Raw genomic sequence first — 18263 nt, 5'->3', positions numbered from 1 at the left:
CTCTGCAGAGCACAGGGGCTGAGAGCAGCTGCCCGGCCATGTTGGGGTCTGGGAGGTGGCGTGCCCAGCTGGGGCAGGGGGATGCTGCCCTGAGTGCGCGGCTGCCTCTGCCCTGGCCTCTCTCAGCTGGACCCTCCCTGCATTTTCCCTTCTCTCTGTTATTTGCATTGTCCTTTTGTTCTTGCTGTCAGTCTCTCTGGGGATGGGAGCTTCATCTGCAGAGTCACACACTGATCTTGGGTGTGGTCCCATGCAGGTATGTCCATGGGAACGAGTGTCCCAGCTTTCCTCATACCTCATAGGGTCTGGTCGGTACAGTCCATGGAGCCAGAGTGGAAGCTGACTCTTCCTTTTTGAGATGCCATCTCTAGGGCACTTGGTTGTCTCCTTGAGCTGTCCTTGCCAGCTTTCAGCTGCCCTTCAGGATGCAAACCTGTCCCGTAGAACCTCTGTTTTACGTGAATGCCATGTGCAGAACGGAAAGACTTCACTAGTGTGGAAATACTGTTGGGTTGGTGAAATGAGGCAAGAGTGTCCTTGGATAGAAGTGGGGTGCTGGGACCTTGAGAAAGGGTGGGACATTGAGTGGTGTGCACTGGATCCCTCTGCACTCAGCAGGGTCGAGTTGCTTTTCAGGGTAACGTGGGATTGTGATCCTCCTCCACCCGAGAAAGGTGCAAGCCCAGGGCAGCTGGGAACAAGGCGGAGGGACAGACCAGCTCCCCTCACTCTGCACCAAGCACAGCAATCCTCCTGCCTCACGGGGCTCTGCCGTTCCCTTCCAGTGCAGCAGAAGTGCTGAGGTTTTCTGGCATCCATGAAAACAGCCCAGGGGAAATGGGGGAGCTGTAAAACCCCCCAGTCCAGACCTCTCCGACTGCCTTCTGCCCTCCTGGTTCCTTGGCATGGGGAGTGCAGGTGCTGAGCAGCCCTTTTGCATTAGGAGTGGTTTCAGCTGACAAAGTCGAACCCCAGGCCTGGTCTCTGCTCCCTCCATTCCCGTGAACTCCCTGCGGCAGAGCAGGGCTGACTCCTTGGCTGCCAGCAGGCGGAGGTCCTGCTCCTCATGAGACACCAACGAGAGCTCCAGCCACAGAGCTGAAGGAAGAGCTTCTAGAAAAGTGTGTCTGTGTGTGTGTAGTGGGGAGAGGGGGTATGGGAACTGGCTTTCATGTTTTAGAAAGTCTCCCCTAACTTATTGTGTTTCCCTCCTAGAACAGTCCCCCACACCTGACAGCAGCAAATGTCCAACAGCAGCTCCATTACGCAGTTCCTCCTGCTGCCATTTGCAGACACACGGGAGCTGCAGCTCTTGACCTTTGGGCTCTTCCTGGGCATCTACTTGGCTGCCTTCCTGGGCAATGGACTCATCATCACCGCTGTAGCCTGTGACCATCACCTGCACACCCCCATGTATTTCTTCCTCATTAACCTCTCCCTCCTCGACCTGGGCTCCATCTCCACCACTCTCCCCAAAGCCATGGCCAATGCCCTGTGGGACACCAGGACCATCTCCTACTCGGGATGTGTTGCCCAGCTCCTTCTGTTTGTCTTCTTGCTTGGAGCAGCCTTTTGTCTCCTCACCGTCATGGCCTACGACCGCTACGTTGCCATCTGCAAACCCCTGCACTACGGGACCCTCCTGGGCAGCAGAGCTTGTGTCCACATGGCAGCAGCTGCCTGGGGCAGTGGGTTTCTCACTGCTGTGCTGCACACGGCCAATACATTTTCACTGCCCCTCTGCCAAGGCAATGCTCTGGACCAGTTCTTCTGTGAAATCCCTCAGATCCTCAAACTCTCCTGCTCACACTCCAACCTCAGGGAAGTTGTAGTCCTTGTGGTCAGTGTCTGTTTCGCATTTGGGTGTTTTGTGTTCATTGTGGTGTCCTACGTGCAGATCTTCAGGGCCGTGCTGAGGATCCCCTCGGAGCAGGGACGCCACAAAGCCTTTTCCACCTGCCTCCCTCACCTGGCCGTGGTCTCCCTGTTTGTCAGCACTGCCATGTTTGCCCACCTGAAGCCCCCCTCCTTCTCCTCCCCGTTCCTGGATCTGTTGCTTGCAGTGCTTTACTCGGTGGTGCCTCCAGCAGTGAACCCCCTCATCTACAGCATGAGGAACCAGGAGCTCAGGGATGCTGTGTCAAAAATCATGACTGGCTGTTATTAGAAAGCAGGAAACTGCCCATCTTCCTCTGCATAGCAGTTGTCATGTACCTCTGTAGAGGTCCAACCTGTCATCTGTTTTTTCTGGTGTTGATGGTGGCGTTTTACCAGTGATGATGTTGTACCCCCCTTCTAATTCACTGTCTGCTTTTCTTTCCAGACGGAGAGGAAGTGTAGAGGAGGAGCTGTGCTCTTGTGTGTTTAAACAAAACACACAACATGGAAGTCCTGTGGAGACATTTTTCCTGAGATCCTTGCTCCGTTTTGGAGCTGCAGGGAGAATTCCTGTGTGCAGAGGTGGAGGGGAAGAGAGTTCCCAGCATGGCAGCACTGCCAGGAGCACTTGGTCTTCCAGAGCTCTTCTCTTTCCACTTCCACAGTCTCCCTCTGAGCCCTTGTGTTGCTGTAAGGCCTGATTGCTCTGGCAGCTTGGTCACAGTCCTGCTGCGTGGTAGTCCTGTGACCACAGGCAGGGACAGGCAATGGGCACTTCTCTGACAGAGTTGCCCTCCGTAAGAGCGGTTCCATCATGAAAGGGGATCTCCTCAGGGCACTGCCTGAAAGCTTAGGCCTTCCTCCAAAGTTGCTCTCAAGAGCATGCCCAAGAAACTGTCCCACAGATGACAACGACGGTGAACAGAGAAAGAGTGTGAGTGTGCAGGGTGTGGGGAAAACAGCAGTGTCCTCGCACAGCCAGGCCTCCTGGGAGAGACCTGAAGGACCAGCAGAGCAGGGTCTGGTCTGTGCCTGGGCTCACTGGACACCCTGGGGAAGCTGCCTGTGCTGGTTTGAGCTGGGATAGAGTTAATTGTCCTCATCGTAGCTGGTAGGGAGCTGAGTTTTGGATTTGTGCCAGAAACACTGTTGATAACACAGGGATGTTCTCTTTATTGCTGAGCTGTGCTCTCATAGAATCAAGACCTTTTCTGCTCCTTGGTGCACCCCACCAGCGAGTAGGCTGGGGGTGCACAAGGGGTTGGGAGGGGAAACAGCCAGGACAGCTGACCCCACCTGACCAAAGGGATATTCCCTACCACGTGATGTCATGCTCAGCAATAAAACCTGAGGGTAGAAGAAGGAACGGGGGGACATTGGAGTGATGGCGTTTGTCTTCCCAAGTAACCAAATGCATGATGGAGCCCTGATTTGCTGGGGGTGACTGAGCACTTGCCTGCTGGTGGGAAGTAGGGCCTGAATTCTTTCTTTTGCTTGGCTTGTGTGTGCTGCTTTTGCTTTACCTATTAAACTACCTTTATCTCAAACCATGAGTTTTCTTACTTTTACCCTTCTGATTCCCTCCCCCATCCCGCTGCAGGGGTAGCGAGGGAGGGAGCAGCTGTGTGGTGCTTAGCTGCCAGCCTGGGTTAAACCTCATGCCCTGGTGCAAACGTCATGGAGGAGCCCCGTCACAACCACCATTTCCAGCACTGCCCTCTCACCCCTGCTCAGAGAGGTTCTTGTCCTGGCACAGAGGGACACTGAATGACCAGGTCGGACGTCCATGTGCACATAGTTCAGATGAGATGTAAGAATGCACATCACGTCCACGAGGTGAGATGAGCCTGAGGGAGCACAAATGCCATCAGCTTTTCCTGGGGATGCTATGAAGGCCTGTGGGACAGACAGTGTCTCAGGGTCACTTCACATTGATGGTAACGTCCCCTGGGAAACAACCTGAATGCATCACTGGGGTGGGCTTCCTTGAACCCAAACGTCCCTGGGTCCATTTCTCTTACCGTGGGGCATCTCAGATGAGTGCAGGGCAACGTGACACACTGCAGGGTTGAGGTGCCTGCCAGCCTCTGGGAATGGCAGCAGGAAGCCAGAGAGACACTACAACTCCTGCCCTGCACTGCCTGTGTGCGTGCGAGGGAAGGACTCGTGTCTCTGAGCAGCCCTGTGGGTAAGATGAGTGCACGAGACCAGCTCAGATGTGCTGAGGGAGCTGGCAGATGCTACTGCTAAGCCGCTCTCCATCATCTTCAGCAGGTCATGGCAAACAGGAGAGGTGCCTGAGGACTAGAGGAAAGCAAATGTCACTGTAGTCTTCAAAAAGGGCAAGAAGGAAGATGCGGGGAACTACAGAGCAGTCAGCCTCCCCTCCATCCCTGGAAAGGTGATGGAACAGCTCGTTCTGGGTGTCACCTCTAAACAGGGGGAGGAAAAGAGGATTATCAGGAGTAGTCACCATGGATTCATCAAGGGGAAATCATGACTGACCAACCTGAGAGCCCTCTGTGATGGCATGACTGGCTGGGTGGATGAGGGGAAAGCAGTGGATGTTGGTGACTTCGACTTCAGCAAGGCTTTTGTCGCTGTCTCCCACCACATCCTCATAGGGAAGCTTAGGAAGTGTGGGCTAGACGAGTGGACAGTGAGGTGGATGGACAACTGGCTGAAGGACAGAGCTCAGAGGGGTGTGCTCAGTGGTGCTGAGTCCAGCTGGAGGCCTGTGACTAGCGGTGCTCCCCAGGGGCCAGTACTGGGTCCCATCCTATTCATCATAGTTGTCAGCAACCTGGATGAAGGGACAGAGTGCACCCTCATCCAGTTTGGTGATGATACTAAACTGGTAGGAGGGGCTGAGATGCCAGAAAGCTGTGCTGCCATCCAGTGAGACCTGGACAGGCTGAAGAGCTGGCCAGAGAGGAACCTCATAAGATTCAACAAGGGCAAGTGTGGGTTTCTGCACTGGGGAGGAATAACCCCACGCACCAGTAGAGGCTGGAGATCGACCTGCTAGAGAGCAGCTCTGCAGGAGAAGGACGTGCAGACTCTGGTAGACAACAAGTGGGCCATGAGCCAGCCATGTGTGTTTATGGCCATGAAGGCCAGAGGTATCCTGAGATGTATCACAGAGAGTGTGGCAAGGTGATTGAGGGAGGTTATTCTCCCCCTCTACCCTGCCCTGGTGAGGCCACATCTGGAGTGCTGTGTCCAGTTCTGGGACCTCCAATTCAAGAGGGACAGGGAACTGCGGGAAAAAGTCCAGCAGATGTTACTAGGATGATGAGGGGGCTGGAGCATTTGCCCTATGAGGAAAGGCTGACAGACCTCTGCTCTTTAGCCTGGAGAAGAGAAGACTGAGAATGGACCTTACCATCACTTATGAATATCTGAAGGGTGGATGTCAAGGGGATGGGGCCAAGCTCTTTTCAGAGGTGCCCAGTGACAGGACAAGGGGCAACAGGCAGAAAGTGGAGCACAGGAAGTTTCACATCACCATGAGGAAAAACTTCTTAACAGTAAGAATGACAGAGCATTGGAACAGGGAGTCTCCTTCCCTGGAGATATTCAAAACCCACCTGGACATGATCCTCCACGACCTGCTTTAGGCAAATCAGCTTTAACGGTGGGGTTGGAGTACATGATCATCAGAGATCCCTTCCAACCCCCACCATTCTCTGATTTTGTGATTCTTTCTGCAGTAGCTGATAGGTCAGCCCTTGACTCCTGGCTGGGATATGTGCTTTTAAGCTCACCTCTGCCAGTGTCTCTGACAGGCCAGCAAAAGCACATTGATGGTGAGAATCCCTTTCCCTAAGAACTTGGGAGGCCCATCCAGGAAGGGGGCATGGATAGGGGTTGTCACCCCTCTTCCGCTCTGGAGGGCAGCTTTGGCTGCAGTGTGGGTGAAGGTGGTAGGGTAGAAAACTGTGAGGGAGGTGAGCAAGAGAAACTGTAGCAGTGCTGAGTAGAGAGGAAGAATCACCTCCACCAACCCTCTGGCAGTGCTCTTGCCTACTGCTGCCCAGGATGCTGTTGGCCACCATTGCTGCAAAGGTGCAAAGCCAGGAGAGGGCAAGGCTTTGGGGAGCGCTCACAGCCTTCCAACATCTTCTTGGGTATCAGTAAGAAAATGCAGTGTGGCTCTACTCTGTTGTGCATGATGGGAGGATGAGGGCCAATGGGCACGGCCTGAAAGAAGGGAGGAAATACTCTCTTCACCAAGACACTCAAGCACTGCAGCAGATCTCCCAGAGAACTGGTGTTGTCTCTGTCCTTGGAGCTTTTCAAGCCCCAAATGAATGAAGCCCTGAGCGACCTGCTCTGACCCCATAGCTGACCCTGCTGTGAGCAGCAGGTTGACCTAGAGACCTCCTGAGGTCCCTTCCAGCATGAATGATTCTGTGTTTCCATCCAACACAGATCTTGCCTTCCTGATGGAGGGAAATCATGCAGGTTCCTGCTGAGCATCCACATCAAACAGAAAGTTTGGTCAGATGACCTGTGACTTTCTTGTCCCACTCCAGGCATTGTTGCAGAAATGCAGGGCTGCTTGGCAGGTACCCCCAAACAGCCCTGATCAGCTCCACGGCATCACCTTTTCTTTTCTTTTTCCCTCACTTCCTGGTCACGGTTTCTTCCCTTTGACCATCCTTGTACCCTCCCATGCAAACAGCCCATCTCTGTTCACCCTTCCCTCCCTGTTCCTACTCTGCCTTGCTTTGGACCTTCCTTTGGTTTTTCGGAGCTGGACACCATGGGAATGTGTCCCTTGGTCAGCAATATCACTTAACAAGCACCTCCTGTTCTTATCTGTACTGCCCTGCAATTCCTCATGCTGTTGTGTTGGCAGAGGCACTATAGGTCAGGGTGAGACATCTGTGGGTGCAGATGAAGAGCTGGTCCAATCGTGTTTCACTGCTGGGGGACCTTGGAAATCTCTGGGATTTGGCACTAGAAACCTCAGAAAGCTTTGTGAGCAGAAGTGATGAGTCCTTTATGGGGGGCAGAGTGAAGCCATAGCTGAGGGCAGGCTGGGAGCTGAGCAGCTCAGGAGTCACCCTGAGGAGAAGGGCCTGGGCACTACGAGGGGTGCCATAGGAGCCGGTGGTACACGCTCACCGTGTGGAAGGCCAGCTGCAGATGGGGCTGCAGAGACGGGGCTGCATTAGGGGGTGCGTGGCCACCCAGACAAGGAATCTCTCATCCCCCTCGACTCGGCACTGGTGTGGCTGCATCTGGATGACCAGAGACTGGCTTAGGACCTCCCTTCTCTGGAGGAATGGGAAGGAAATGGAATTGCTGCCAAGGAGATCTGCCAGGCTGGAGTTTGGAGCTTGTGTAGGGAGGATGAAGGTTCTGGGCTTCTTTAGCCTGCTGAAGTGGAGGCTCAGGGCACTACAGGAGCAGCGTGCACCTGCTTGAAGGGTGGTTTCAGAACTGACGGAGCTTTTCTTGGTAGTGGGAAGAGAGGGAAAGCTCCACAAAGTGCATCTTGGAAGGTTCAGACTGGAGGTGAACCCAAAAGAAATGCCACTCCAATGGTAGCCTTGTGGTGCAAGAGGTCACCCAGTGGGAGTCTGGATCAGGCCATGGCTTTGTGTTTCAAGGAATTGCCAGCGAGAGTGGAGAGACATGAGGGAAGGGGTAGAAATGGTGGGGTGAGAGCTGGGTGGGAAAGCAAGCAGGCTGTCAACGGCCTGAAGGGAAAGAGCTGCAGGCTTGGGGCAGGGTGGGACAGCCTGCAGGAGAGATGGCCAAGGGCTGTAGCAAGGCTGCAAGGTCCAAGAGGCCTGAGGTCTTGGTCCTCTTGGCTAGAGCGGTTGCCTCTGCCAGCGAGGCTGGTGAGAGGGAACTTGGAGGGTGTCAGGATGTGCCTTTGCAGGGCCTGAGGGTCAGGACGTGGCCTTTCTGCTTCCTAAAGCAAAGCAAGGGGTTTTCTCAGCATTCCAGCCACCTGCACAGGGCCTTGGCCTGCCTGCAAGCATGGCCTCCAGTGATCTGCTCTAATGAGGCCCTGGGGAGGCTTTGTCAGTAAGGGCCCTCAGGGGAGCCAATCAGGGCTTCAAGGTACCTCTGGGCTTTGCTTCTGACTTTGACTTCTGGAGAGGTTTCTTCAGACTTCTCTCAGTACCTGAGGGTCATGTAATGAGCCCCAAAGGCCCTAACAAGCTGCTGAACTTTCTGTAACTTTCTTCACCACAGCTGATTGGAGCTGTTTCATAGTGTAGTTCAGGAGGAAGATTTCAAAGTGCATCTAATAACTTTAATTTTTATTTTAAGTGTTATAACTTCTGCCTTTTCTTTCAGAGAAGGGGTTAGAGCAGCATTCTCCAAGTGCTAATGCTCCAGAGGGTTTCCTCAGGAGGTCTGGACTCGTTGGAAAAGCAGTTTTTTGAGGTCTGACACTGTCTGGGCAACCTTGCTCCTCACCTCCCCAACCCCACCGTTTTCCTCATTGTCCCCTTTAACTTGCATCACTTTTGTGACATCAGCCTTCTCAACTGCAGTCTGCAGCTGGATGTTACAGCTTGTGGTGGTTTGGCCCTGGCCAGATGCCAGGTGCCCACTAAAGCCACTCTATCACTCTCACCCCCTCAGCTGGACAGGGGAGAGAAAATATAACAACGGGCACGTGGGTCAGATAAAGACAGTTTAATGAAGCAAAAGCCGCACGCGGAAGCAAAAGCAAAACAAAAGATCTTATTCTCTCCTTCCCATCAGCAGGTGATGTCCAGCCACTTCCTGGGAAGTAGGGCTCCGGTATGCGTAGTGGTTGCTCTGGACAACAAACGCGAAATGAATGTCCCCCGCTTCTTCCTGTTTTCCCCAGCTTATATTGCTGAGCAGACGTCATGTGGGATGGAATATCCCTTTGGTCAGTCTGGGTCAGCTGTCCTGGCTGTATACTCTCTCAAGTTTTTACCCACCCCCAGCCTACTGGGGAAATGTTGGGGAAACAGCCTTGGTGTTGTGTGAGCCCGGCTCAGCAGTAGTCAAAACACAGGTGTGTTATCTAGCTACCACTGCACAGCACGGTGAGGGCTGCATCTCAGGCAGACCCATTACACTATCCACCCCTTATTCCATACCACTTGTGTCATGCTCAGGTACCACATAATTTAATGTACATCCCTCTTACAATTTACAATTGACGCTACATACTTAAACCATTTTTATCCCCAACATAGAGATTTAACATCCTCATTATCTACCATCCCTTGTCCTTTAGCAGACAGCTAGTCTTTTTCCCAGGTCTACAACTTGTGTTCCACCTGTCAAGATGAGCGTTCAGGACAGGAGCAGCAGTGTGTTTGATTGCTGGGCACCAGCGCCGGCTTGGTTTTGGTCATCGCTGCACTCGTCTGGTTCCTTGCAAACCTCTCTCTTCGTCGCTCCAGCTCACTCCTGCTACATTCCTTTCCTGCAACAGACACATTACTTCTCGGCAGAGGTTAAGTCTCCTTGGGGCACACATCGGGTCTCCCCATCCTTCCGCATTCCCCACCAAGGACACCCAGGGCCCTGAGCAAAGACAATCCCACGAATGGGGTTGCCTTTTCCCATGGGAGGAGCAACCCACACCGCCTTTCCCAGCCGCTTTCTTGTATGCGCTACGGGGACTGTATCTCCTCCCACAGGACGCAGAGGTTTTGCTTGGGCAGAACCAGGACGGTTAGCAGATCCTCTGCTATTAACTAGCCAAGTGGCTTCTGCTAAAATGACGTCCCAGTGCTTCCCTGCCCCGCGGCCCAATGCTTTCCACACCGTCTTTAACAGTCCATTCTATCGTTCAATCTTTCCAGAAGCTTGTGGGTGGCAGGGGATGTGATACACCCACTCAATGCCGTGTTTCTTCGCCCAGGTGTTTATTAGGTTATTTCGGAAATGTGTTCCATTGTCTGATTCAATTCTTTCTGGGGTGCCATGTCACCACAAAATTTGCCTTTCGAGGCCTAAGATCATGTTTTGGGCAGCGGCACGGTTTACAGAGTATGTTTCCAGCCAAGCGGTAGTTGCTTCCAGCATGGTGAGGGTGCAGCACTTCCCTTGCCGTGTTCGTGGCAGTGGTCCAATACAGTCAATTTGCCAGGCCTCACCATAGCCAAAACCCAGCCACCACCCTCTATTCCAGGGAGATTTTACTCGTGTGGCTCCCTTGATGGCAGCACACGGTTCGCATTCCTGAGTGACCTGTGTAATGGCCTCCATGGTCAGGTCCACCCCTCGATCACGAACCCATCTGTATGTTGCATCTCTTCCTAAATGTCCGGATGTTCCATGGGCCCATCGAGCTACAAACAGCTCACCCTCACGCTCCCAGTCCAGGTCCACCTGAGCGACGTCCATTTCGGCAGCCTTGTCTACCTGCTCAGTGGTTTGATGTTCTTCTGTGGCACGGCTTTTGGGCAGGTGAGCATCTACATGACGTACCTTTAGAGCCATGTTTTCTACCCGGGCAGCAATGTCCTGCCACCGTGCAGCGGCCCAGACGGGTTTACCTCTGCGCTGCCAATTAGTCTTCTTCCACTGCTGTAACCAACCCCACAGGGCATTAGCCACCATCCAGGAATCCGTACAGAGATAGAGTACTGGCCACTTTTCTCTCTCCGCAGTCTCCAGGGCTAGTTGGATAGCTTTTACTGCTGCAAACTGACTTGACTCGCCTTCTCCTTCAGCAGCCTCAATGACTTGTAGTGTGGGATTATACACAGCAGCTTTCCACTTCTGACAGTTTCCTACCACACGACAGGATCCATCCGTAAACAAAGCGTAACGCCTTTCATCTTCTGATAACTCATTATATGGTGGTGCCTCTTGGGCACGAGCCATCTCCTCAGGCAGTGCTCCAAAATCTCTGCCTTCTGGCCAGTCCATGATTTCTTCCAGGATTCCTGGATGGTTGGGTTTTCCCAGTCAAGCTCGTTGGGTGATCAATGCTACCCGCTCACACCACGTAGCGCTGGTTGCATGATGCGTAGAAGGCATGTCTCCTTTGAACATCCAGTGTAACACAGGCAATCGTGGTGCCAAGAGGAGAGATGCTTCTGTACCAACAACTTCTGAAGCGGCTCGAACCCCCTCATATGCTGCTCTTATCTCTTTTTCAGTTGGGGTGTAGTGGGCTTCTAATCCTCGATATCCTCGGCTCCAAAACCCTAATGGTCATCCTCGGGTTTCTCCTGATGTTTTCTGCCAGAGGCTCCAGGTGAGACCATGCTCCCCAGCTGCAGTATAGAGGACATTCTGCACAGTTGGTCCTGTCCGGACAGGCCCAAGAGCTACCACACGAGCTGTTCCCTGTTTGATCTGCTCAAAGGCTTGTTGTTGCTCAGAGCCCCACTCAAAACAGTTCTTTCGTGTCACTCGATAGAGAGGACTCACAAGCTGACTATAACCTGGAATATGCATTCTCCAGAACCCCACAAGGCCTAGGAAAGCTTGTGTTTCCTTTTGGTTAGCTCCTGGAGACACAGTTGCTATCTTATTGACCACATCCATAGGCACATGACGGCGTCCATCCTGCCAATTTATTCCTAAGAACTGAGTCTCCTGTGCAGGTCCCTTAACTTTGTTTTTCTTTATGGTGAAGCCAGCCTTCAGAAGAATTTGAATTACTTTTTTTCCTTTCTCAAACACTTCTTCTGCCTTATCCCCCCCCACAATGATGTCATCAATGTACTGTAAATGTTCAGGGGCATCACCCTTTTCCAGTGCGGTTTGTATTAGTCCATGACAAATGGTAGGGCTGTGCTTCCACCCCTGGGGCAATTGATTCCTGATATATTGGATACCCCTCCATGTGAAAGCAAACTGTGGCCTGCACTCTGATGCCAAAGGAATTGAGAAAAATGCATCGGCGATATCCATCGTAGCAGACCACTCGGCCGCCTTCGACTCCAGTTCATACTGGAGCTCCAGCATATCTGGTACAGCTGCACTCAATGGTGGCGTCACTTCGTTCAGGCCACGATAGTCTACTGTTACCCTCCACCCTCCATCAGACTTTTGCACTGGCCATATGGGGCTATTGAAAGGCGAATGAGTCTTGCTGAGGACTCCTTGGCTCTGCAGTTGCTGAATCAGCTCACGGATGGGAGCCAAGGAGTCTCAGTTGGTGCGATATTGTCGTCAGTCCACTGTTCTGGTAGCAATTGGCACCTGTTGTTCTTATCCACTGTTTCTTCTTCACTACTGGGGCAATTACTGTAGTCGTTGTTGTTTGGGTTCCCATCTCAGCCATGGTGTTCTCAGATGTAGTTTGTGTCCCTGCTTCAGCCACAGTCCTCTGAGAGTATTGAACTGTGGCTCGATAGGCACAGGCCAGGCCCCAGTACAGAGCTAGAAGCTGCTGGGTTTCATTGGGGTAGGTAAGGCACCCTTCTATCAGGTGGTGCGTTAGTTTGGTAGGATCGCTTGCCTGTTCAGGCGTGAAGTCCCAGGTTATGGGAGGTGATAACTGTCCTAAGAATCTGCCCAAATCCTTCCACACACTCTGCCACCCAGGGACTGGCCGCCTCAGGGCACTTTTCAGTATTGCCTGACCCAAAAGCTGTCTTCTCTTATACCAGGATGATGCCAGATTCCACAGAACCCATACCATGCCAAAAGTATTAATGAGTAATATTAAACAACTCACGTAAGGGTGAATGAGAACCTTGGGAGCCTGCATAACAAAATCATCTGCATCAATTTCAGGTAGGGAGAAGGAGATGGATACTTTCATCTTCTCTACAACATAGCTCCTGAAGGACAACAAGGCCATCACTACCAGGCAAGAGCACATAGCTATTATTTGAGCTAGCATACTCCCAAGCTCCTTCATCCTCCCCACACAATAGCTTCCCCAGCACACTAAAGCTATCAATGTGATACACATAGCAGCTGTTTCTACTAGCATATTCCCAAGCAGAGCAAAGTAAAGAGATAAGCACTGCAATTAAAAAACTCCGTGACCTGCACAGGAGTTTTGCCACTTAATAGCTGCTACAGCTACAGAACACTTAATGCAAAACTGCTGTTATCGTGCCCCACGTTGGGCGCCAAAAAGACTGTGGTGGTTTGGCCCTGGCCAGATGCCAGGTGCCCACTAAAGCCACTCTATCACTCTCACCCCCTCAGCTGGACAGGGGAGAGAAAATATAACAACGGGCACGTGGGTCAGATAAAGACAGTTTAATGAAGCAAAAGCCGCACGCGGAAGCAAAAGCAAAACAAAAGATCTTATTCTCTCCTTCCCATCAGCAGGCGATGTCCAGCCACTTCCTGGGAAGTAGGGCTCCGGTATGCGTAGTGGTTGCTCTGGACAACAAACGCGAAATGAATGTCCCCCGCTTCTTCCTGTTTTCCCCAGCTTATATTGCTGAGCAGACGTCATGTGGGATGGAATATCCCTTTGGTCAGTCTGGGTCAGCTGTCCTGGCTGTATACTCTCTCAAGTTTTTACCCACCCCCAGCCTACTGGGGAAATGTTGGGGAAACAGCCTTGGTGTTGTGTGAGCCCGGCTCAGCAGCAGTCAAAACACAGGTGTGTTATCTAGCTACCACTGCACAGCACGGTGAGGGCTGCATCTCAGGCAGACCCATTACACTTGGTTGAATGGTCAGGGGGTGAGTAAAGACCCCGCTGTGATGCGCTTTGTGTTCACTCAATGTCGGCAGCTGTTAGATAGAGGAAGGGACAGACCTTGCCTCTTTGATGGCATCTGCTGATTGATGCCTCTGACTGATGGCAACCATCAATGGCAAAAACTACCAAATTCCACTCTCTGAGGTGCCATCAGGGGTGTCTCTAGCACACCTTTCCTTAATGAAAAGTGCTTTTCCTGTATCCTGTGCCAGCCCTGGCATCTCAGGTAGCTCTGTGGGCCTGCACTGGAACATTGACTTGAGTAGCTGCTCTGAATCCTGTCACACGACATGGGGCTGACCATGAGACAACTGCCAATGCAGTCAGTGAAGATCTAGTAAATCCAACAGATGAAGAGAAGGAAGAGAGACACTGAGCTCTCCCTGTGGCACATGACTCCATCCCATCAGACGAACACCTCTACAGGCCACCCTGAACATCATGACAGGGACAGGTTCAGTTGCCCTTAATTGGGGCATCAGCTGCCATTACAGTTGGCCAAAGGAAAGTCCCAAGAGCCTGCAAGAAGATGCCCCAGATGTTGTCCTGTCCCTGTATCAGTCTGCACATATCTTCCATCTGTCTCTATTACCTGTTCATACCTTTGGCCACCTCTGTCACCTCAAGTGTCACCAGACATTTGCATGGGAACACCTCCCTCCTGGCCTCCATCACCATTCATTACCGTGGGAGCTGAGACCAGGAGCTCCCATGCAGGTGCCTCTTTCATGCAAACCTGAAGAGAGGCCAGGGGAATCCATCTCCCGTGGGTTTGTGGTGTGTGTGGGAGGGAGCTGAGTCCCCTTCCAGCCCCAGGACTGCGCTCCTGGGATGAGATGCCTCAACCCACTCAGCTGAATCCCTTCCCTCAGCAGGGACACCCTGTGACTGTCTGGGTGTCCTGCCTAAGGATGGGGCAGGAAACACCTGCCCAGGGAAGTGCTTGCGTCACTGTCCTTGGAGGTAGTTAAAAGGCATGGTTTACTGGTGGACTTGCTAGTAGTATGTTAACGGTTGGAATGATGATGTCAAGGGTCTTTTCCTACCTAAATAATGCTATGATTCCATGAAAAGTTGATATTTAGACCTAGGTCTGTCTCTCAGAAGGACAATGACACTGGCAGAAAGAAGTATTTCTGCCCAGCTGAGGGAGGGAACCTCAGTGCTGACTTCAGCCTGTTTGACAGCAGGTTCCCCTGGAGCCCCAGGGACAGCTGGAGGGAGACCAGAGGGGGCAGAGAAAGGGCTGCCTTGGGCTGCTCCCCTGCTGCTGAGCTGGGCTGGGCTCCTGGGATGGAGGGAGCTGCTGGCAAGCGGGCAGCGCTGCAGAGAGACAGCTCTGCCCAGGAGCAGGGCTGGGGGTGCTGCCTGCAGGCAGCGAGAGGAGACGTGGGAGGCTGGGAGAGCTTAAAGGCAGTGGGGAGTGGGAGGATGCTGAGAGCTGAAGGGGGGAGGAACCTTCCCAGCCCTCTGCGTGGTAAGTCTCTGGGTGCAGGGCGATGCAGCTGCAGTTCCTGGAGGGCTCTGCTAAACCTGGTACATCTGACAGTTCCTGGGATCTGTCAGGAGGACTCTCTTAGTTTCTATGCTCTAGAGGAGGAGGAGGTGCTGCAGAGCAGGGCTTCCCTGCTGCGCCATGAGAGGGACAGGGCCTGAGGCTGCCTTCTGCTGCGGATGGTGGTGGAGGTGTGCGTGTGGGTGTTTAGCCAGGGGTGCCCAGGGCTGTCCTTCCGAGCAGGGTCCCTGCCCCCCAGGGGCTGTGTGCTGGGGCAGGAACTATGCCACCTGCCAGGCTCAGCTCTCAGCCTGCCTGGGGAGCTCTCAGAGTGCTGCAGGGGAAGCTGGGGGTGGAAGGAGCCACCCCTTGCAGGGCAGGGTCCTGCTGTCAAGAGGGTGCTGTGTGGGTCAGGGCTGCTGACAGCTGCAGAACAGTGCAGGACATTCCCAGGAGACTTTTCCAGAAGCACAGCAAGGCGGAGGCTACCTGAAAGGTAAGGACCCTGTTAGTCTTCTGCTCTGGGTGGGCAATGGGACTGAGAAATTCGTGCCTCAGTTGAGGAGGAGGCACTGAAATGCCACATCTGTTCCTCTTAGAGGTGCAGAAACCAGGCAGTATGAGAAACTAGCCCAGCGTGGCTTACAGACAGCACCAGCATGGCTCTGGCAGCCTCCTCAGGGCTGCTCGGAGGTTCCCATCAGAGCCTGCACCCAGGGAGATGCCTCTGGGCAAGGCCCTGCTGCAGGGAGGGGTGTGCAGGGCAGAGCTGAACCCCCAGAGGGTGGGATGGGCTCTGGGAGCAGGGGCAGGTAGGAAGGGTGGGGACAGAGAAGCAGCTGCTGACAGGATCAGCTCCAGGCAGCAGGGGCAGGGGCAGGGGCTGGGGGAAAGTGCAAAGAAGCCCCGGGGAAGGGCACGTGCAGGCAGCTCTCCCTTGGTCCTTCCCTGGAGGTGTCCTGTGGGTGCTGTCTGCTGGGCAAGGAGCTGCCCCTCTCCTTGGAGCATCTCCTCTGTGGGAGCCCCGACTGCCTGCTGTGCCTGTCCTGCTGGGCTTGCGAGCTGCCCCCAGAAAGGCCCAGCTCTCCCGTAGGATCCTGGGCAGTGCTGAGCCTTTCCGTGGGGGTCAGCGCTCCCCTCTCACGGTCCTTTGCTTCTCTGTGTGGGGGAGGTTGTGTCCTGCTCTCTCCATCACAACTCCATCTCTGGGCTGGGGCACACAAGAGTTCACAGAGCTGCCCTTTCCCACAGGGCTCCCCTGCTCCCGTACCAGTGCAGTCGTGTGGGGCTTTTTCAAGGGGAGTTGACGCGTGAAGTCATCTTCAGGGCAGCACGAGCGAAAGCGCAGGGCAGGTTGGAAAGAGGCTGACGGACCCTGTGGCTCTCCTGCCTCTGCCCTAAGGCACAGAGAGCTCGGCCCTTTTGCCTCTCCCATCTCAAGACACTTCACATTATCAGCCATACAAATGAGGATTTCCACCGTGGAAAAGAACACTCCCCAGCTGTGATGGTGGAAAATGAAAATCAGACACAATTGTTATAAGGCCATGCTAAGCATCTGCTCTGCAGCCCAGGCTCTGGAGAGTCATGAGTGCAGGTTCTGAAGTTTTCCATGACAGGTGGATTACATCTGACAGCCCTTGTGAATGTCGGAGCTGTCACAAACCAGCTCCATGTGCCCAGTGCAGCAGAGCAAAGCTGACCCCTCAGCAGCACACAGGCAGAGGCGCTGCTCCTCACCCCACACTCAGCCAGCACAAAGCTGAGGAAGGAAATGCATCTCGTTGGGGTGTTGCTGTAAAAAGTGGAGTGGCTTTGCTCAGAATACTCTGTCCTAAATTTAATCTTTCCTTTCCTTTTTTGAGCAGTGATATCATGCCAAGACCCGGCAAATGTCCAATGGCAGCTCCATTACCCAGTTCCTCCTCCTGCCATTTACAGACACATGGGAGCTCCAGCTCTTGCTCTTCTGGCTCTTCCTGGGCATCTACTTGGCTGCCCTCCTGGGCAATGGACTCATCATCACCGCCATAGCCTGTGACCACCGCCTGCACACCCCCATGTATTTCTTCCTCCTCAACCTCTCTCTCCTTGACCTGGGCTCCATCTCCACCACTCTCCCCAAAGCCATGGCCAATGCCCTGTGGGACACCAGGACCATCTCCTACACCGGATGTGCTACTCAGCTCTTTTTCTTTCTCTTCTTGATCTCAGCAGAGTATTATCTCCTGATTGTCATGGCCTATGACCGCTATGTGGCCATCTGCAAGCCCCTGCACTACAGGACCCTCCTGGGCAGCAGAGCTTGTGTCCACATGGCAGCAGCTGCCTGGGGCAGTGGGTTTCTCAATGCCCTGCTTCACACGGCCAATACATTTTCACTGCCCCTCTGCCAGGGCAATGCCCTAGACCAGTTCTTCTGTGAAGTTCCTCAGATCCTCAAGCTCTCCTGCTCACACTCAGGCTTCCTCAGGAAGGCTGGGGTACTTGTGGTAAGTGCCTGTTTATCATTTGTTTGTTTTGTGTTCATTGTGGTGTCCTATGTGCAGATCTTCAGGGCCGTGCTGAGGATCCCCTCGGAGCAGGGACGCCACAAAGCCTTTTCCACCTGCCTCCCTCACCTGGTCGTGGTCTCCCTGTTTGTCAGCACTGCCATGTTTGCCTACCTAAAGCCCCCCTCCATCTCCTCCCCATCCCTGGATGTTGTGGTGTCATTTCTGTACTCAGTGATTCCTCCAGCAGTGAACCCCCTCATCTACAGCATCAGGAACCAGGAGCTCAAGAATGCCCTGAAGAAACATTTTCAATCACTTGTCTGTCAGTAGCAATGAGCTGCCCATGGCTCTTCACAAGTGATTTCCCATTCTCTCAGGAACCTCCTGGGCTTTGGGCATTTCACCCAGGAGAACTCTTTTTGCTCAGGAGTGTCTTAAGCCACTCCACTTCTCCAAAGGCAGGAACCCAGCCTGTCTGACCCAGAGGCCTTTGGACATGTGTCTAACATGATGGTACAGCTGGTCTGCTGTGCTGTATCTCTGTAATAAAAGGGCATTTCCTCAGTGCTCGTGTCTGGAGGTTGGAGTTCTTCTTCCAAAGCTGCAATTAGGAACAGGCTGAAGAAATACCCACCCTGAGGCCGTGCTGCCGTGCTTGGGTTCTCCATTGGCTCAGGGGAGGAGTGTACGGGCTTGGATTCTTGTGCTGTAGAGAAGAGCTGGCCCAGAGGGGCTGCTGGCAGTGGGCTATAAG

At 53.4% G+C, this 18263-nt stretch overlaps 2 protein-coding genes across 2 annotated transcripts; both read left to right on the top strand.

Moving 5' to 3' along the window:
• Positions 1-1219: 1219 nt before the first annotated feature.
• On the top strand, positions 1220-2167 carry LOC104347721 (olfactory receptor 14C36). The gene has a single exon (XM_086481496.1). The coding sequence runs from the start codon at positions 1244-1246 to the stop codon at positions 2165-2167; it is 924 nt and encodes a 307-aa protein (XP_086337622.1). The 5' UTR covers positions 1220-1243.
• A 14739-nt stretch (positions 2168-16906) lies between these two features.
• LOC147412318 (olfactory receptor 14J1-like) lies at positions 16907-17839 on the top strand. The gene has a single exon (XM_086481486.1). The coding sequence runs from the start codon at positions 16907-16909 to the stop codon at positions 17837-17839; it is 933 nt and encodes a 310-aa protein (XP_086337612.1).
• Positions 17840-18263: the final 424 nt, after the last annotated feature.

Source organism: Leptosomus discolor, unplaced genomic scaffold, assembly GCF_034619465.1.
Source record: "Leptosomus discolor isolate bLepDis1 unplaced genomic scaffold, bLepDis1.hap2 HAP2_SCAFFOLD_31, whole genome shotgun sequence".
Lineage (NCBI taxonomy): Eukaryota > Metazoa > Chordata > Aves > Leptosomiformes > Leptosomidae > Leptosomus > Leptosomus discolor.
This window is presented reverse-complemented; position numbering and strand designations above follow the sequence as displayed.